The sequence below is a fragment of the Telopea speciosissima genome, chromosome 2 (assembly GCF_018873765.1).
Source record: "Telopea speciosissima isolate NSW1024214 ecotype Mountain lineage chromosome 2, Tspe_v1, whole genome shotgun sequence".
Classification (NCBI taxonomy): Eukaryota; Viridiplantae; Streptophyta; class Magnoliopsida; order Proteales; family Proteaceae; genus Telopea; species Telopea speciosissima.
This window is the reverse complement of record NC_057917.1, coordinates 71,759,939-71,781,583: the sequence shown is the minus strand read 5'-3', so window position 1 is coordinate 71,781,583 and position 21,645 is coordinate 71,759,939. Positions and strand designations below refer to the sequence as shown.

Genomic DNA, 21,645 nt, shown 5'->3' with positions numbered 1-21,645 from the left:
GTATTGGAGTCACGAATACGACGAATACGAAGGCCTCCTTCAGATTTAGGGAGGCAAATGGACTTCCAAGTTCCAACTGATAGGGTGAATGAACTTGGAGGTTTCTTTCCCTTTCTAGAGGAAAGCACAGAAAAGGCGTTCCATAGCTTTGATGGTGGCTTTAGGGATACCATAAATACCACACCAATAGATATAAGAAGCCTGGAGAACCGATCCTCCTTACATATTAGATTAGCCAAGACCTCTGAGACATTCTTGGGAATTGGAATGGATGATAGGGCCATAGAATAGGCCAAAGCTGTAGGAGAAAAGGAATCACAGGAGACAAACAAGGCAATGGGATGGTTAGTACAAGACCTTTATCTTTTCCTTCTCTATAAAAACAACCCTATCTCTTGAAGGCTTCTTGTTGTATTATGGGTTCAAGGGTATTTCTATCCTAGGGGTATTATCGTCCGTGTACCTATTCTAGAATGTTCTCCCATCTATTATAAAAAAAAGTGGGGTTGTAATCAATTAGACACCAGCCATTATTCACATTTTCTACATGGTTTCAGAGCTCGGATCCACTTCGGGATTCCAACCCTAATGCCCTTCACGAAGCCCTAGCGCAACCGCTCCTCTCTCTTCCCTACTTGGTTTTCGCGCCGCCAGCAACCTCCCGCCTCTCTCTCTCTCTCTCTCACGGCTTCTCTCTTAGCACCGCCAGCACCTCTCTCTCCCTCTTGGTTTTTTCCACAGCACCTCCTGCCACCGTCGCCTCCAGCTGTTTCCGGCTACTTTCTTTTCCCCTTGGTGGTGAGTTGACTCCCACCAAGGGCCTTTATCTTGTGTGACATGTTTTAAATCCATAATTCCTTGGGATTTCTTGATGTTCTTTTTGGGATCCTTTTTTTTAGGGTTGATCTTGTGATTTGGTCTTTCTTCACCAGCACTTATGGCAGAATTAGATATCTCCACCGCTTTTACTGGACCTGAAGGAGCAACTCAGCGTGACTTCCTTCCATTCCCTACTAGCCCCATCAAATTAAATGGGAGCAATTATCTTGTGTGGTCGAGATCCTGTTTATTGGCTATTGATTCCGGTGGTCTTTCTGGTTACATCACCGGAACTGCTATTATGCCTGCTGCTGCTGGTTCTGCCTAAGATAAATGGATGACATCAAACTTTCTTGTGATGTCCTATCTCATTAACTCTATGGATCCTGATATTGCTAGTGGCTATCTCCTTTTTGACACTGCTGCCAAGATTTGGAAGACAGTCAAGGAGGACACTACTCTCAGGTTGGTAATACGGCCCAGTGTTATGAGCTCCGTCAGAAGATACATTCCATAAAGCAACAAGAATTATCCCTCTCTCAATATTATTCTAAACTACAAGGCATGTGGCAACAGATCGATTTTTATGGGCCTTTTACTGCTGTTTGTGATGTTGATGCTACTGCCTTCAAGAAGTGAGAAGAAGATCTCCAGTATTTGATTTTCTTGCTGGCCTCAATATAAAGTACGATCAGATTCGTGCCACGATCTTGAATCGTGATCCCTTCCCTACTCTAGAACAAGCTCCTATGCTATGGTACAATCAAAGGAAAGTCGTTGCACTGTTATGGTTCACCCTGTTACCCAGGAGTGATCTGCCCTCCTCACTAGCCCACAACAGCCGTCTCGTGGGGTCCCTTCTCCCTACAGGTGATCAATCTACTGTAGATCGCCCACTAGTAAAGTGTGATTATTGTGGCAAGGAACGACACACTTGAGAAAAATGTTGGAAGCTTCAAGAGCATCCCAATGATACCCGTGGACGTGACTAGGAACGTTCTACCACCGCACGGGCTAATCAGACTTCATCTGAGGACAGAACCTCTGATCGACATCTTTTCCAGGAGGAATTTAACCAGCATCTTCATCACTTGATGACTCGGCTTGACACCACACTTTTGCACCAACACCTTCTGCTGCTTCGGCTACCTTATTGCCAGGACTTCCCACTACTTCCACTTCTTCACCTTCACCCACAACAAGTATTTTTAGTGGAAATTGTACCTCAGTCATGTCCAATTCTTGGATCATTGACTCCGGTGCAATTAATTACATGACAGGTTCTTCTACCCAATTTTTTAAATATTTTCCATTGTCTGGTAACACTAAAGTCTGGGTCGTTGATGGATCCCTTTCCTCTATTTCTGGGAAGGGCACGATTAAGGGCACTCCTTCCTTGAGACTTTCTTCTGTTGTGCATGTTCCAAAATTTACTACTAATTTATTATCTATTAGTAGCCTCACTCGTGATTTGAACTATAAAGTAACTTTTTTTCCTACCCATTGTCTTTTTCAAGACTTGGAAACGGGTCATACGATTGGCAGTGATAAGGTGGTTAGTGGGATCTACATACTAGATGGTTCTCCTTCTCCCACATCAACTTTGGTTTCTCTTGCTTCCCTCCCTGAATCTTCGGCATCAGCCTTGGCCGAACTGCATGAGTGGCATCGTCGACTTGGCCACCCTCCTTTAAGAGTTTAATCTATTTTATTTACCAGTTTAGTTAAGAGTTGAACCCCAACAATTTTTCTTGTGATGCTTGCATTTTTTTCCAAGCAAACTCGAGCTGTTTATCCCATTCCAGATAATAGAAGTCTTATTCCATTTAGTTTGATACATTCTGATGTATGGGGCCCTACCTATTGTGTTTCCAACTCTGGCTACCGGTGGTTTGTTACCTTTATTGATTGTTTCAGCCGAACTACATGGGTTTATCTTATGCACCAAAAAGTGACGTATTTTCCTGCTTCCAATTGTTTCATAAAATGGTTCAAGCTCAGTTTGATGCTCGTGTAAAAATTTTCCGGACTGATAATGGGAAAGAATATATGGAGAGCTCATTTCAGACTTACATGTCTTCTCATGGGATAATACACCAAACTTCATGGGTGGATACTCTTGCCTAGAATGGTGTAGCTGAACGGAAGAATCGACATCTCTTGGAGTGGCCAGATCTCTTATGTTCAGCATGGCTGTTCTTCCACGTTTTTAGGGTGATTTGTGCTCTCTGTTGCCTATCTTATCAATCGGCTGCCCTCCCGGGTCCTCGATGCTCTCTGTCCTTCTGATGTTCTCTTGGGATCTTCTTCTTTTGTGATCCCTCCTACGGTCGTTGGTTGTGAAGTATTTGCTCGCAATCATCATGTCCATGGGAAGTTTGATCCCAAGGGACTCCGCTGCATTTCTTTGGGCTACTCTACTACCCATAAGGGATATAAGTGCTATCACCGGCCTACAAGGAAGATGTTTGTCACTATGGATATCATTTTTCGGGAATCTGAAGCTAATTTTCCTACGCATAGTCCTCTTCAAGGGGATCTTGTTAGTGAAGTGGACTTGATTGCTCCATTGGATGTGTATGTTCCTACAGTGGAAGACCCATCCATAGAACTTGAGGATGGTATAACAGGGCAAGAACAAGAGCAGCCTTTGATCTAGGGGGAACATGAGCAACCTTTAATTCAGGCGGAGCCTGGGGAACTTGACACCTTGAAGACCTTTTCTTGAGGAACTTGTACTAAAAAACCCACCACCACTGCTCCACCTCAATCAGTATTGCTAGTTTCGAGTTCTTCTCTTGGTAAGTCTACTTCTGATCCTAGTCTTGAATTACCTATTGCACTTCGTAAGCCTAAGAGAAAATGTACTCAGCATCCTATTTCCAAAGTTGTTTCATATAATTCTCTTTCCCCTTCTTTCTATGCCTTTGTTTTCTCTTCGGCCTCTGTTTCTATCCCTAACACTTGGCAAGAGGATTTAGTTAATTCAAAGTGGAAAGATGCAATACATGAAGAAATGAGTGCCCTGGGAAAAAATAATACTTGGGAATTGCCACCTCTTCCTCTTGGAAAGAAACCTGTAGGCTGCAAATGGGTATTTGCTGTAAAACAGAAAGCTGATGGATCGGTTGAGAGATATAAGGCTACGCTGGTTGCAAGAGGATTTACCCAAACTTATGGGATCGATTATCAGGAAAAATTTGCCTCACTTGCAAAGATGAATGCTGTAAGGGTAATTATTTCCTGTGCTTTGAACCTAAGATGAGATCTTCAACAGCTTGATGTGAAAAATGCCTTCCTCCATGGGGAGTTAGAAGAAGTATATATGGATATTCCTCCTAGTTTTTCTTCCCCAGAGACTCTTGGAAAGGTATGTCATCTGAAGAAAGCTTTATATGGCCTAAAGCAGTCTCCTAGAGCATGGTTTGGTCATTTTCATAGAGCCCCCTATTGGGTACACACAGAGTAATGCTGATCATACCTTATTTATCAAGAAGGCAGGACAGCATATTATAGTGTTGATAGTCTATGTGGATGACATAGTAATCACTGGGAGTAATGTTGAGGAAATAAGCAAACTAAAGGCTCAAAGGAAGTACACTCTTGATTCGTTGACTGACACTAGAATATTGGGGTGTAAGCTAGCTGATACGCCATTCGAACCAAATACTCAACTAAAGAGTAAGGATGGAGAGCCAGTTGATAAGGGAAGCTATTAGAGATTTGTTGGGCGTTTAATATACATATCCTACACTCGGCCAGATATAACCTTTGCAGTAAGTGTAGTCAGTCAATATATACATGGTCCTTATTCTACTCATCTGAAGGCCGCATATAGGATCTTAAGATATCTGAAGTCTTCTCCTGGAAAGGGTATTCTCTTCTCTCCTCATAATCATCTTCGGGTTGAAGCCTTTACTGAAGCTGACTAGGCAGGGTGTCCAAATGACAAAAGATCCACATAAGGTTATTGCACCTTTGTTGGTGGTAACTTGGTTACTTGGAGAAGCAAGAAGCATACAGTTGTTGCTCGATCTAATGCTGAAGCAGAATTTCGAGCTATGGCCCATGGAATATGTGAACTTCTCGGGCTCCAAGGACTTCTCCAAAACTTACATGTTGTTGTTGATCTTCCTATGCGTCTCTATTGCAGCAGTAAATCAGCAATAAGTATTGCACATAATCCAATTCAACATGATCGCACCAAACATGTTGAAATCGATCGTCACTTCATCAAGGAGAAGCTTGAGCAAGTACTCATTTGTGTTTCTTTAATTCAGTCTAGTGAGCAGTTAGCTGATATTCTCACTAAGGGTATTAGTAGTAAGAGTTTTTGTTTTATAGTTGGCAAGTTGGGCATGTTTGATATTTATGCACCAACTTGAGGGGGAGTGTTGTAATATGGGTTCAAGGGTATTTCTGTCCTAGGGGTATTATCGTCCTTGTACCTTTTCTAGAATGTTCTCCCATCTGCTATAAACAAAGCGGGGCTGTGATCAATTAGAGACAAGCCACTATTCACATTTTCTACACTTCTCTTCGGCCTTTAATAGAGCTTCTTGCCTTGCCCTCGAACACTGCATCAGAAACTTTCCTTAGACTTTTTAAGGCTAATCACTGCCTTGTGTCCTTTCTCTCCACATTTAAATTCTATTTTATTTAAGCCCTCATAAAGCACTTTCCAGGAGTCTCTTTCTCCATTCAAATAAATTGGCAGAACTTTTTTTTCTTGACGTGAAAGAATATCCATGCCTCACATAATCGAGGATTTCCTTTCACTTCCGGTAGTCATACTGGCATTTCCAAACCTTGCCAAGACTTATCGGAAAGTCTCAATCTCTTCTCTCGAAAGAGAGCCAACATCAATTTATGATTCAAAAGTAGGTCGGTTTCCCAAATAGTTAGTACTAGCAACCACAGAGTGGGCTCTGGCTCCTCTAGTTCAGCTGCCTCTAGATCCACCAACTACTTGTTTAGGTGGATGACCATGGAGATCCAAAAAAGCTTCCTTAGCGTGCCTGGTCTTCCCACAATGTTAAAATCTGAGATGATATTTGTCTTCACTACAGCTAGCACCAGGTCCACGTACCACCCATAGGGCCACCTCGTTGTGACATAGTGGTAAATACAGATTTCTCAAAGAGGGGACTTAGATCCATAGCTTGCCTTCTTGTTTCTTCACTCTAAAGATAGCACAAACCTCATCTAAAGTTGAGAGGGGACTTAGATCCATAGCTTGTCTTCTTGCTTTTTCACACAAATAGGTTCATACCATAGTTGCCACGGCATCTAGGCAACCAAGGCATTAGAGGGGGCCTAGACGCATGGCAACACCAAAAGGAAACAAAGGCGTCCAAGCACCTTGGACCCCTAATTGTTGCCTAGGCAATGCCTTGGCAACTATGCTTTCTACTCTGGGTTCAACTCCCCAAAGAAAAATAGAATATGTTCTATCTTAAGTATCTCATAAAACTTGGCCTCGCCCTCAGGCTTTGACAAGTGAATATCCCTGCAATGGACATATTCCTCTCAGAAGCCAACCATCGTTTTATAATACTCAAAGATTGACTCATCCCCTTGTTTGGCGGCTATAACACATTGAAGCAGGGCCTATTGGGCCTATTGGGCTAACAGGCCCAATGGTCCTATTGCTCCTTGCTTTTCGTCTCTTTGTTCTAACCTTCTATTGAGGCTCCCTCCTTCGTGCCCTAGCCTAATGCTCCTCCGCCTTTAAGAGTTTTTCTCCGCCATAAACCCAGTTCCCCTCCTTTCCCTAAGATTCGTCCCTACATTGCCTACTCCCACCCTGGTGCGGAGAAGATTTTGCCTTCGAGTTTGGCTATCAAAAATCATGCTTTTTGCCGTGTGGCTATGGACCCAGGTTAGAGTTCGTGGTTTTGTCAAGGCTGGCTTCTGTTTCCCTTTGTTTTGATTTGCTTAGTGCGTAGTTCCTTTTTGGGCTATTGCCTTTTATTTTGCAAGCCATAGCCGTTTGGCAGGTCTTTGTAATAGGTTCGGGCTGTTTCCTTCCCCCTCCCCTCTCTTTCCTTTGGTAATGAAATTTATTATTCATCCAAAAAAAAAAAAACACGTTGAAGCAGGTGATAGACTTTGGCAGAATCCCCCACTCGGTCAAAAGTCATGACCACAAAACCACACTATCTCATACTTCTTTTGTAGTCAACTTTCTAATCAGTCTCATACCAATCTCCGGTTCCATAGAAAATGTAAGACATGTCACTACCATAGAAGTTTTAGTCTCCCACTTTTGGTAAGTGGAATCGGATCACTAGGATTTGGAGCTATCCTAACTTTCCTCAGCTCCACGAGGGCAACTTGACAGGGTGAGACCAGTCTAAGTAGTCGTATGATCCAATTTGACTATGGATATCTATGGAGACATACTGTCCATATTTAGATTTACGGTGCCGACTCTCCCTGACATGCAGTTCATTGACCTGCTGATGTCCGGCATTATGAGAGATTACTGGAAACTTGGTCTAGTTCAAGGCAAGGTACTAAAACTCGGAACTCGACCCCAATTCAATCCTAAGAAAAACCGAGATCTCAGTCGAGTAGGTGCATTTTTTTTTTCAACTGGAAACCTGGTTTCAATGGGTTTTAGACCTAGTTTGGGTCTGAAACTTTGTACTCAGCCTATTTTAGGCCATTTAAACACAATGGCAATATCAGATTTTGCAAAAACAAAGTCCAAATAGGAGTTTCACTTAGTGGCAGACCAGGACAAACACTTGCTTATGCCAGAAACCAAGACAGACACAGGACAAACACTTATTTATGCCTAATATCAAAACAAAGCTTTCCAACAAGTCCAAGATTGCTTAAATCTGATTTATATTGAAGGAATAATGTACCGGTCAAACTTAATTTAGTGTGCGCGAATTCTGTCAAAATCGCTCTGAATGAAAATATTTTTTTGGACATCAAAACAAATGAATATTTTACCGCACTTTTGGCTTTTAGCAATGTTTTACCATATTAGAAAGTTTTTGTTCTTAAACTGGGGGGTTGACTTTTTTTCCTTTTGGAATTTTATTTTTTAACTATTTTAATTGGATTCAAATAGGGGGGTATTTGCTTATTTATAAATAATATCTTAAGTAAATGAAATACAAATTCATTTACTTAAATGATATTAGGCATGAATAAGTGTTTGTCCTGGTTTTCGGAATAAATAAGTGTTTGTATAGCAAAGTTTGCATAGATAGGTGTTTGTATACCAAGATTTCCCACCGAGATCTCGAGATCTGGTACTCACATAAAGGAGTTTGGATCGAGATTCTTGAGATCTCGCTCGAGTTGTTGCACTTTTTCAACTCGTATGTCATCTCGTCTCGACTTCATCTATCCTCACCACCCAGGCTTGACTGACTGTAACTCCAGTTGATTAGAGATGTTGGTATGGTTCCTGTGAGCAGTAGAACATGTACCACTACCTGGAGCTAATGCTAGCAGTATACATGGCTGTTGAATTTGATATTGAAGCCACCAAAAAAGGACCGTAGAGCAACCTGGAAGGTACCAGCCTTCTGCCCTAAAAGACTCTGGTTTGTGTGAAACCAGATCCTGCAACCAGAACCAAGCGGTAGGACCATTCTTCCATGTTGGACCTGCTGCACCCACGCCAGGTAAGCTTTGAACTTGATATTTAGAGCACCATTAGAGTACCTTAAGATGACCTAAAAGTTACTAGTTTCATGCCCTTAAAAAAACCATGGTTAGTGATAGAAATTACTCTGCAACTTGACCTAGGGGATTACCCTGTACACTCAAAAACTGTCTCGGTTCATGCTAGGTGGTTCCAAACTGTCTCAGCATCTCTCTACTTCACTTCCAAGGATCCAAGGTGACAATCCTCACATGTCTAAGTATATGGAAACCCCTCTCCTCTACTAGGTTCCTTACTGAGAGAGGGGGAACTGTGAAAGTTTTAACCAACCCTCAAAACAGCAATGAAGCTCTGATACCAAGTTGAAACTGCTGTGATTAAATGCACAACAGAGGCTAAGGAAAGGGAAGAAGAGAACCAGAGAGGATTGGAGAAGAAGAAGAAGAAGAAGAATACAAAGAAAAGAAGAGTGTATGAGTCATCAACTCCCACTCCACATGCTATTAACTTATATATGGGAAAGAAATAGAATTACAAATATGCCCTTATTAGAAATAATATTCCCCCACATACACATTTTAAATGTACATGACCAGAATGCCCTCACTAGATATTCCAACATTTCCTTTATTTTTCTTATTTTTCTACCTTTACTTCATCTTTTGGCAAGGTATGGGATCTAGTTAAACTTCGACAAAAGGAAAAAGGTGATGCAGCATAAGAGGGAAACGGGAATATATCAAGAGAAACAAGCAAGATAGTAGAAAAACCTAACACAATAAGCTGTAGAATGAGGATTTCAACCTTCCTATCTGCAGATTGTCTGGCCTTTTATAGCATATCATGATATAGGTTGGTGGTAGATCTCACAGGTTAGACCCTGGGTATTACATGCCACGGGCTGACAAAGGAATAAATGAATAATAGATCCTTCCTAACCATAGTACAAAAACTCATTAAAACTCGATCGAGATTTCGAGAATCTCGATCTGGCCGAAACGAAACACCACTTCGAAATGAAAAAATACAATAACTCGGTCGAGATTTCAGTCATTTCACGAAATTTTGGTACTTTGTAACATCTCACCGAAATATCGGCAGAATGTTACAAACCCAAGTTATAAAATGTCAAAATCTCGTGAGTCTCGGTCTAAATTTCGACCGAGAGCTCACAAGGCTTGATTTTTTTCATTTTCTTCCACCCATTTCTTCCTCCTTCACTTCTCTTTGGTGAATTTTGAACTGGCCTTCAAATCTTAGCCGCATCTACGCCGGAAGCACTTGGAGAACACTGGTAGTCATAGAGATGATGATGGTGGTGGTGGTGGTGGTGATGGTTGTGTTGGTGTTGGTGTTGGTGAGGCTTATGAGGGAATTCAAGAGCATTATGTGGTAGAAGAGCAGCAGGAGTCGATCCGATTCATCGGAGAAACACAATTGTTGATGATGCTATTTACATGGCAACTGTGGATGACTACAGTCGTTTCTTCTCCCAGACTATGACGTGGCATTCATATGTCTTACAGTCGGAGAAAAATGCATGTCGGCTCCATCAGACTATGGGTGGGTTCGATCTTGGATGGCAGAGTAATTATTATTAGTAGACATTTGAGTCACTTGATGACTACTTTACTTGTATTGGGAATTTGGGATATTCATGTTTTTTTTTTTGGGTGAATAAAGAATATAATTACTAGAGAAAAAGAAAGGGGCACCCAAAGGGGAAATACAAGAGCCCACGGCTAGGAGAGCATTAGCTAACAGGAGCTAGAAGAGAGAGAAACATTAGAGAGACCCCAGGAGACAACAATAAGCCTGTTCCTTGGGGTGTTCTTACAAAAAGAGGGAGGGGCAAACAGCAGCTTTGAGGAGATTTTCAAAGGAAATGGAATCCCAAATCTGCTGAAAGGTACGCGATTTGGAGGTCCATTTCCTAATATTCCTCTCCATCCAAATGTGACTAAGAGCAGCACAGAAAGCCATCTTTCCCACAGAATCACACAAAGAAGTTCCTCCATAGGTCATGTCAACCCAAATCCATTCTCTAGAGAAACTGAGAATCCTTCTTTGGGCAGGCCAGCATTTGGAGAGGATGCCTTTCCATATGGCCTTGGAGACAGGACAATCAAAGAACAAATGAGCCAAGTCTTCCGGGTTGCTCCAACAAAGGCAGCAAGAACTGGACACCTGGATGAGCCGCCTGCGAAGGAAGGCTTGCGTAGGAAGACATTCGGTGAAGACCCTCCAAGCAGTGAAATAGTGCCTAGGGATGTGATGCCTGAACCACAGAAGCTTCCTCCAAATAGCCATGGGACCTTTCTGCCGGATAAGGTTCCAAGCTCCTTTAGAGGAGAATGTAGGAGAGCTGTTTGCATTCCAAGAGACACTATCTCCCCTAGATGGAAACCTTCTGCTGATAGACTGAAGCTCACTCCAGATAAGAGCTAATTGCGGAGAGGAGGTTGGGGGGGGAGCCCAATCATCAAGATGGAGAATATCAGCCACCCAAGCCTTCCTATGAAGACCCGAAGCATAGATAACCCTTGGGGTGACAAGGTGGAGTAATATTCCCTTGGGGTGCCAGTTGTCCAGCCAAAGAGAGGTGGAGAGCCCATCACCTATGTGATTGTGGATGTGACTTTGAACAAGATGGCGAGCTTCCAGGATCTTGCGCCAAACCCAAGAAGCCTCAAAGGAGACAGTAACAGTCCAAATAGAATCTTGCCGGAGGAGTCTTGAGTAAACCCAGTTAACCCAAATGCTCTTTTTCTTAGAGGATATTCGTGTTATTGATTTATGTACTTAATATTATGACTTATGAGTCATTGAATTTATGTTTCCAAGTGAATTTACTTGTTTCAATTCGACTGTATACTGCCAATCAATGGTGCAAATCCAAAACACCACTTTGGGTGACTATTTTTGTAATTTGAACATTTATGTGTTTATATAGCCTAAAATAAGGTTTCCAAAAAGTTTCAGGCCTTAACTTGGCCTAAAACCCACCAAAATGACCTATCGAAACCTTCCAGAAAAAATACAATATTTCAACCGAAACATCCGAAAGTTCGGATATCTCAGATATTTTGGTCTGACCGAAATACCGAAACGAAACGAGATTTTAAACATTGTTCCTAACTAGGTGAAGATGCATTCAGTAACTCAACAGAAACAACTATTACTTAACATAAGAAAATTATTCAGTGTAACAATAATAAAATTCTCTGTAATTTACATACTTGAGAGCGAGTCTAGCAGCCAGCTGTTTGTCTTTCAGCCGTAGACAATACTGCCAACTATTGCTGCAGAAATTATGTGCACCATAACCTTGCGAATGTCCAGAGACTGAGAGGCTTTCCTCTCCACGTTCAATGAGTGATTGAAGTAAACTATCCGAGGCTCCATCACGTAAGCAGCGGTCAGAAAGAGCAAGAGCATCCATTAATTTTCCTTCATCAATAAGTCTGTCAAAGAAGACACAAAACACCATTAAAACCTCTTAATTTATCAGAAAAAAAAGCATAACTGCCTGAGCAAGACTCAGAATGATTAGAGTCCCAGAGGTTGAAACAGGCAGGAAATGTATTAATTCTAAAATTCATTGAGCTTCCCTGAAGCAAGGGGAAGCTATACAATGATTGAGCAACAGTATATTACTGAAGATCATAACAGCCACTAGTAATGAGCTTGAATTTTTGCATTCACTGATGTTCATAGAGATTCGGAAGGATTCACAAAAACCTAGTGACTCGATTTGGTTTTACAGATATATCCCAAAAAAGAAAAAGAAGGTTCCACATATGCAATGGATACTCATCAGTTTCCCTACAGCAAACAGGTAAATAGGAAATTATTCTGATGAACATGAAGGATTAAAGGGAAGTGGACTTGGCTGCAACTCACAACAAAAGGGATAAGGGTGTTGGCCATGATGGAATATGTAGCTTTCTTCTCAAACCAATTTGAAAAGGAGGATGCTAGTCATGAAGATTCAAGGGGGAGAGTGTTATGTGCCCAGTGGGGCCCATTCTAGTGTATGGGCGCTAGACTGGGCCAGCCTGGTATGGGATAGGTTGAAGGGCTTGATTTAACGTGTTCCATCAGCTTCAAAGCTTTTGGCGTATCGGTCAAGTACCTAACATTTGGTATCAAAGCTGGGCACCACGTCATGGGTTCAAGTCACGGAAAGGGCTACTTGGAGTAGAGTGAAAGCCATCAAGAAAGAGCTATCTGCCGCCAGGAAAAAACCCTGGAACAGAGAGTGGAGCTGCTCGGAAAGGACTACCTACTGCCAGAGTGACAGCTGCCTAGAGTGAGAGCCGCCGAGGACGACGGCTGCGGAAGCATGGTGGTTTGCTATGTGCCCAATGGGGCCCACTCTAGTGTTTGGGCGCTAGATTGGGCCAGCCTAGTATGGGATAGGTTAAAGGGCTTGATTTAACGCGTTCCATCAGCATTGGAACTTTTGGCGTATCGGTCAAGTACCTAACAGAGAGAAGGTGATTTTTTTACAATGATGTGGATCAGCAGGCAGATTGTGGTATGGGAAAATCACCCCTATGGAACAGAAGGGTTCCAATGAGGACCCATCACTGTCAACAAAGCTGTTAAGACGACAGTGATTACATTGTATTCCCGGAGAATTTTGAGCATGGCAGGAGAACTAAAAATGGTGAGTGTTTGCTTATTAGATCAATTAAATCCAGAGAAAATACTAATGTACTAGTCGAGTGTCATAAACATCTCTTCAAAATTCCAAAAAAGAAAATTTTTAGGGAAGGGACTCTCAGCAACAAAATGAAGGCTGGTTCCTGGAATATCTGTGTTCTTGGTGACCCCTTGAATCATAATCATGTTAGAATTTTATTTTAATTATTGTATATCAATCTGGACATTCATGTCATCAGAAATTAAAAATATTGCATGAACAATTGAAGATTGAAATGCTGGATGAAGTTGTTAAGTTATACTTGTAATACTGCAGGGATATTATTGTCTTGTCCTTGCGGTAGTCATTAGTTCAGTGTTGTTAAGTTTCCATTAGCTATAGTCAGTATGTTCGGTAGTTTCCTATTTGTTCTCTAGTTTCCTAATTGTTTTCTACTACAACCACAAGACTGAAAAGTCCTTGCATTCTTCTTCTTCTCCTTATTGTGATTGCTGGTTTTGGCTTCTGATCTTGTACATGGTATCAGAGCACTCTTAATCAGTGATTACAATCACCAATGATACTGCTTTGAGAGACTCTTGAAAGATTTTCCTTGTGGTTATAGCAACCCATGCTGCCTTTGATTAATCTAAAACCCTAGTGATGTTGATATAAAGATTAACTAGGGTCTCTCTGCATCAACTATATTCTCCTTGCTGTCCATGGAAGAATTCAATCGCAGGAACTATTTTTTCTAAAAATAGTGGCTACAGGCACTATATTCTGAAATTTTTTTGTTACAGAAGATCTTCTTCTATTTTCCATTGGACCAGAAGATGTTTGTTATCTTTTAGGGCTTGATTAATCCCTATGGCATACTCGATCTAGGTTTGGGCCTGATCTGAGCTTCTGAGGTTGTGATCTCAGTTTTCTCCTTGGCACTTGCAATACTCAGATTGGGCAGATTTATCACCATATCAATTGGTTACTTGGGATCCGACCAGCAGATCTCCAAGTTTTTAGGGCATTGTTTCCCTCCTACAGTGGGCCCTTTGATTCTAATTTGGTGTCTATCTGGCACCTTTATTTACTGCTATTACACTTCCAGATTTGATTTTGTTTGTTGCTGCTACTGCAAGTGTCATCAGATTTGTGTGATCTTGTGGAATTTATATCCCCTACTATATACTATATCTCTCCAGGCTTGGAAACTCATCAGTACTCCATCTGTGCAGGATGGCTGATCTGAAATCCACCTCGGACACTGTGAATGTCCAGATTACTCCTGTCAAACTCAATTGAATTACTATTTATCTGTTATGGCCCATGCCGTTAAGGTTTACATTAATGCTAAAGGGGACCTGAAGTGTACCTCCAAACCAAATCGCCTTATGCTGGCTCCAAAGACCCTTCTGATGTCAAAGCCTATGAGTGGATGCATCAGAATGACACCCTTCTCATATGGTTGTGGAACAGTATGGATCCTGCTATTGCAGCCAAGGTCATGTTCCACACCATTGCAAAGGGAGTATGGGATGACTTGAAGCAAAATTTCTCCCAAGAGAAGAATATCTCCCATATTTATGATTTATATGATAAAATTTCTAACTTCAGTCTTCAAGCAGGGGACAGATCTTTGAATGAGTACTTCAGTGCTTTTAGGGATATGACAGAGGAGCTCAATATGCATGTCACTAGTTCTACTATGGAACAATTGAAAATTCAGCAGGAGAAAATTCACATTGCAAAGTTTATAGCAGGACTAAATTCAAATTATTAGTTTGTTACGAGCCAGTTGCTTGCTGGGGAGAAGGTGCCTTCACTCTGAGTCCTTTGCTCGTCTTCAGCGTATTGTTACTCCAGCGCTGATACCTCACCCTCTCCTAAGGAAGGTTCTGCTTTTGTTCTAGCCGTGGACACAGTTCTACCTTTTATGGGAGAGGGCAAGGCTCATGGGGGAGTCGTGGTCGAGTTACAGGTGGACAACGGATTCATTGCCCCTCCAGACAGTGTTCCTTTTGTGGCAAGCCCAACCATACGGTTGAGACATGTTGGGCTAAACATTGCAGACCAGAGTGGGCTCCACCATTAGCTAATACTGTTGTGTCTAATGGAAATACTGAGACAGTGTCTCCTGGCGAAACCATTAATGCACCTTTATCTGGAGTTTCTTCATCAAGTCTTGTGGCTCGCAACAACTACAATCAACTCCTTACACTTCTTCAAGATCTTCAGTCATCCAACGCTACCTCATCATCCACGATCAATGCATCGTCGCATTTGGAACAGCAACCATCCACTTAGGTTCATCTCATATCCATATTCCATTTCCTCAACAACAACAAACTCAGCCTCATCCCAACTTAATGGGATCGGTTACATGGATTCAAACAAAACAAAGTAGGTAAAACTGAGGTCTAAACAAAAAAGGGGGAATGAAGAGTTGGGAAAAGAGGGATGAGCGTGAGATGAGAAATGAAAAGAAGGAAAATGACAAATGAAAGATGAAAGTAAGGGGAAAGAGGAACAGCCCAGCAAGTTAGGAGAATCTCAGCTAAATGGGGTCTGCTACATGGATCCTTGACCTCCAATAGGCTCGATCCGAGGTCATCCTTGGTACAAGACTTAGACTATGCATGCCATTCCTCACAACTTCTCCTATGGTCATTGTAGGCCTGCCCCTAGCTCTTTTAGCCCCTTCAATCAGAATCACATCACTCCTCCCTACCGGGGCATCCCTAGGCCTCTGTTGAACATGACCATACCACAACAAACGACTCTCAAGACTTTACATAACATCTTACCTTTTTCTTGAATTTTTTAACTTCTCATAGGTACCTTTTCTGGATAACTTTTAGTATAGATGATCTAGTATAGTAGTATTGTTGACCAAACACATGTTTCAATTAAGTGCAGATTACCAAAGCTCTGCCATGCCAAGCAAAAATATTCTGCATCAACTGCAGCACTGATTATTGAACTTTTGAAGCATGACAGAACATCTACTACCATTAGCATTTGATTTTGGACGAATATTTCAGAGTGGAGTACTATTTCAGGAAATATTGTTTTAACCCATACATTAGACTACACAGTAGATACATAACCAGTAAATAAAGGAAAATAGGATGATCGTATATCTGAAGGCAATAAATTAGCAGAATATGAAGACAGAAGACAAAATGTAAAAACCTCTCTACAGCTTTTTCATAGGGCCCCTCATTCTCCCAATCAAAAGAGAGGAAAACGGTTGGATCAAGTTCAACATTCTCAGACTTTGTGAAATCTTGCCAAGGCTCGGAAGCTGCATTGCTCCTGAACTCCAGCACACTTGTAGAAGTGTTACTGCTAACAACATCCTCAGATTCTGACTCGGTATCACTTACAGGCTCACGTAATCGCTTGACAGAAGTATTGATCTCAGGCTTAGAGTTGGAATCTTCAGGAGTTTGCGTAGCTGTCATAGCAGACTCTGATACTCTATGAAGATTTGTCTGCATTTGTATCCATCGGTTCAAGGTTGGAAACCTGTTCATCAAATCAACAAGTAAAATTAGACAAGTAAGATATCAAACAGAAAGGAAGGATATCAAGGGTTTCCAGGTGTAGCCAGTCAAGGTCAAACTGTACTTAATACATTAGTTCCAGTGCTCCAGGTTCCACAGCTACCCTTGGTTCTAAAGATGCTTTCAAAAATACCCGAAAGCAACTAGAGACCCCAACAATAGTTGACAGTAATGTATATTTTCCTCTTTCCCCAAGACAAATAGAAGTCTATAGACTAAAATCTTGAAGGTTAATCAGTTAATGGGTACAGGCTAGCTGAATTGGACCCAAATCGTGAAACAGTCATCAAGACCCAATTCTGCAACGTACTTGACTGCTGACAAGGTAACCAAATTGGGCCAGCACCCCACGAATAGGGCAATGTCCATTGCATATCAGGTAATTGGGATCCTGCCTCCCATATCAAATAGATGAAGATGTGGTCAATGTCTCTAGGAAAGTAGTACTTTATAACTTCTTACCTCTCTGATTGATCCAGAGCAAACTCATAGAACATCCTGTCAGCATCATATGCATGCATCGATCCACCATTCAAGGAACTAGATATAGATGAATCATTACCACTGTATAACATGCTACTGCCAAAAACACACGCTAACACAGCCCTCACAGGAGACAACTTAACCAAATGTTTCACTATATCAAGTTGCAAAGGATAAAGAGGGTTTCCAGGCGTCACTGATGAAGGGGCGTATGAACTAGGCTTTGCTTCTTTAGAAGAGTGAAAAAATGCTTTATTTTCCAGGCTTGTCTTTGAATAGGTAGGTAGCACGGGAATACATGCCCAACCATGACCAGATCGTGGAGGATAAACTGGAGGCACACATGCCGATATAACTTCATGCACAAAATCAGCACCCATTATATCTGCCACCTTTCCAGCTGCATCAGTGCTGCCCCGCTCAAACACCAATCGAGTTAAAAGCTGAAAAATAATCATGAGGCCATCTGATAAATATATACACCTACAGGAAATATTTTTTTTAAGGCTATGACCTCTTGACAGTGTGCCAAATATATATGTAACAAATGCAGTCATGCACATAGGCATGATAAGGAAACATGATTATAGCTGCACCAAGGAAATTGCCCATAGGCAAAACATAATCATTATTTGCATACTTGTTATGCCGTCAGGAGTTACCCTGTTGGTCACCTCATATCCATATCGGACACCAAATATGTCACGTCCTTGTTGCATAGCCAAAGAGATACTTGGACTTATTTGTTAATATGTGATGAAACTCATTCATACCAAAATGTACCAAACATATATCAATATCAGACGTGATAGCTTGACTGATATAATATCTTTTAAATATAGAAGGCAAACACCCAAAGCACTGCAAGTAAAGATGCCCATACTAAAGCTCAACATGCACAAATGGACCAGGATGGTTGAGGCATTGAGCTGCTTGAGGGAAAAAACTTCTCTCAATCTAATTACATCTAGGTAGAAGTCAACATACGTGTCAGCAGACAGCCAATTAATTTGATGGTTGATTTGGAAGGTGCCTGGATGTTGTAGCCTTGGTGACCTTGACAAGGTTCTGGTTCATCCAGATAAATTTCAAGGCTGTTCCCTTGGGAAAGTTTTTCAGGGGCAGAGAAGAGGATTTCAAAGGGTATAGTGTTGTGATATTTGGACCTCTTTCCCTTGCTTTATTTCCTTTGAGCTCATCTCTCTAGAATTGCTACCACTAAAACATTTACAAGTTATATTTCATTTACTAACAAAGAATAAAACAATTTCTTCCAGGACATCCACATTGAGCAACACACCACCAAACCCCCCCCCCCCCTCCCAATTAAAAACAAAAAAAATGGGCTATTTCAGTAACATCAGTTTTAACAATTGAACTAACGGTCAAGGAAAATTATTTAACAGGCCTCCCCTCCCCCAACCTGACTTTAAAGTCCAGCTGTAAAATTGAAGCTTATAGCTACACCTATATGGCTATATCTGGCCATTGGCTACTTAGAGATTTTGGGATGCACGGAAGTGTTTCTACAACGAGCTTATGAGCCATGTACCAATAATTTGATATTTTGTTTCTCCTTCTCAGAACATAGTTTAACAAAATGCAAGATTCCTTCAACCCCCCCCCCCCCCAAACACACACAAAAGGCTCCACCGCAGTGGCGGGAGCCTTGTGAACTGGGTACGCCCTTTTTTTTTTATTAAAGTGATTTTTTCTGACTGTTTTATTGGCTTGGTTTACAGAGTTTTGGTACATTGAAATGCATGGAAACATGAATATGAGAGGAAAAAAGAAAGTATAACACATATGTTCCCTGTAATTGTTTTTTCTTTATTATATGCTATTACACTCTTATTTATATGTTGGCTTTCTCATATTATGTCAGCACTAACATAATTATATCATATTGTATTGATACATATATATTAAATTTAATATATAGCATTAAAGCATTATAGATCTCCTTATGACATAAATAATAGATAGCATGTATGTTTAGGTTGCCTAGGTCTGGCCTAGGTGAGTGCCTTGTCAACTGGTCACCACCTGGGTTGCTTTGACAACTATGGTCACAATTACAGTAATATTCCATGTCAATGAACAGCAAAGTTTTATTTTGCCAAGTTTGGCTGTAGAAGTCATAAAAATGTCCTTAGATTAAAACCGGGAAAATTTTTTAAGAAAAAAGGTGAAGACTTAAACTAGGAGAAGTTCCACATAACCCTGATTAAATTTATATAACATCGAGCCAATTAATCAACACACTTTATCACCCAAGAGCAACAATTGTTTCCCTATAAATAAGAAGTTTGTGATCAGAAATTTTCAAATGCTGAGAAAATAATTTCTACACTGGAAAACCATAAATCTACACACAATCAACATAATAATCATAAAAACTTACATCTTTAGGCCATTCATAAACAAGTGAGAAGAAGTTGAAATCATGAGTTGTATCAATTCCATCAACTATGTCACCAATCGTTGCAATGTAGAGAATAAACGCTGAAAGATATGTAGCTGGTTTGGAACTTAGAGGACCATAGAATCGTTTTCCAGTATCTTTCATATCATAACCAACAGAGTGCACACTAGTTTCTCCAACTGCTGACCTAAAGGATTTTGGTTTGGTAGCTTTTAGTCCAAGTCCAAGCACACCATCCCGGTCAAGAATTGAGATGATATTTTGATCAGCAGTGGGGTTTTCTCCTTTCATGAAATTTGCATCCATGTCCTCGTCGGCAAGAGCTCTAGCAAGGTTATGAAGTTTCCCTGAAATTTCAGACAAGGAAATCGCAAATCTTAAGGAGATTACCCATCATAATGTAAAAACTAGGTATTGATCTCAAAAAAACCAGAAACAACTCAAACAAGTATGAAGTACCACTCAAAAACTGCCGCTTCCCCATGTGAGCATCTTCAATCATCTGATGTAGGATAGAAAGAGCACGTTGTCTATGTCCTTGTCGGTTAGACTCCCTAGATGAAGAAAGTATAGTCTCTCCTGAAAGAATTGCTTGAAGAGTCGGAGGTTTTTCCTGAACAAAATAAATCAAAAGACAGTTATCTCTTTCAATGCAACAAAAGTGTATGAGTAGAAATGAGAGGAAGAGATGAAGCCTCTCTTGCAATTGTCACCTAGCAGCTTAACAGCAACTTGGAAGTGAGAATTTCACATGGCAAGCAAACTTTGGATAAGATTGCACGACATATTAAAAAGATATGGGCACTCTCTAAAGTTACAAGCAGAGATAAAAGCAAATAACAGATAAAGATGTCTGGGGGTTCACCTCAACAATTAAACACAGACCTTATTGTAGTGCCAAGACTAGCAAACCATATCCCATGTGCAAGAGATTAAACCTACACAATCTTAAGCTAGAGAATCTATGATCTCATAAGCATCACATATGAATTATGATGCAGCATATTAGCAAACTCCCATATGTGTGAAAGAACTCTGATCCAGGGTTTCGAAAATCAGGATCGGTTTGGATCGGAATTGGCCAAGGCCGATCCTGATTCTGGTGGATCCAGATCGGCCTATCCCCTTCCCAAAACTAGGGTTAGGGCATATTGGGGCCCATTCTTACTAATTCCACACTGATCTGGATCGGAATCAGCTGGGACCAATCCGGATCCCGATTCTGAGTTTTTAAACCGTGCTCCATTCTCCACATGTGCTATTTTATTTTCTGAACAAAGCATTCATTGAATCACTTCACCACCAAACAGGAGTGGAGCCAAGGTGGGGCCAGTCTCCCCTTCCCCACCCCCCCCCCCCCCCAAAAAAAAGTACTCAAAAACCCCACATGGAAATGTAGGTATCTTTACAGAAAATATTAAAATATGTTTATTTTATATAGGTAGCAAGCTCTTACTCCTTTTTCCTTGTTAGAATCGATCTATGCCTAGTTTCTAATTGTATTTCCGTCCTCGTACCTATTCTAGAATGTTCTCTCATCTATTATAAATAAAGATGGGCTGTGATCATAAAGTCCAAAACCATCATTTTTCAAATCTCCCGAGTTTTTCTCAAATCTAAAAATTTCATAAATCTAAATATGGTAAAAAATTGCTAAAAACCAAAAGTGCTGTAAAATATTTATTTGTTTTGTTATATAAAACAAAGGGAAAATTTCACAAACGCCCCCTGTAAGTATATGAAATATCACGGACATACCAAACTTTGGAAAAATATCACGGACTATCCTTACTTTATGTTTTTATTTCAACTTGGTCCACTGGGCAATTAAGTTGCTGTTAATTCTTTTATAATGGCGAAATTACCCTTACCACAGGGTGAACTCCCTATAATACCCTTACATCTAAAAACAATTACTGTTCATCTTTTCCCTTCCACCCCACTCGATCCCAATTCCACCGCCGACGTCCACCAGGGAGGTGAGTCCCTTGAATCCCTTGTAGGTGTCAAGGATCTTCTTCATGGTGATGGTGGAGTGGTTGGACATTCCGCTGTTGAACACTTTATTGAACCT

General features: G+C 41.0%; 1 protein-coding gene across 1 annotated transcript in view; it reads right to left on the bottom strand.

Annotated features, from left to right (window-relative positions):
* The window catches only part of LOC122652610, a 217,515-nt gene that overhangs the window by 94,119 nt on the left and 101,751 nt on the right, over nucleotides 1-21,645 (bottom strand). The window contains exons 13-17 of the mRNA XM_043846393.1: nucleotides 20,031-20,184; nucleotides 19,551-19,918; nucleotides 17,126-17,589; nucleotides 16,290-16,625; nucleotides 11,689-11,913 (exon numbers count right to left, since the gene is read on the bottom strand). Of these exons, the coding sequence (XP_043702328.1) occupies nucleotides 11,689-11,913; nucleotides 16,290-16,625; nucleotides 17,126-17,589; nucleotides 19,551-19,918; nucleotides 20,031-20,184 (1,547 nt within the window). The remainder of the gene's footprint in view (nucleotides 1-11,688; nucleotides 11,914-16,289; nucleotides 16,626-17,125; nucleotides 17,590-19,550; nucleotides 19,919-20,030; nucleotides 20,185-21,645) is intronic.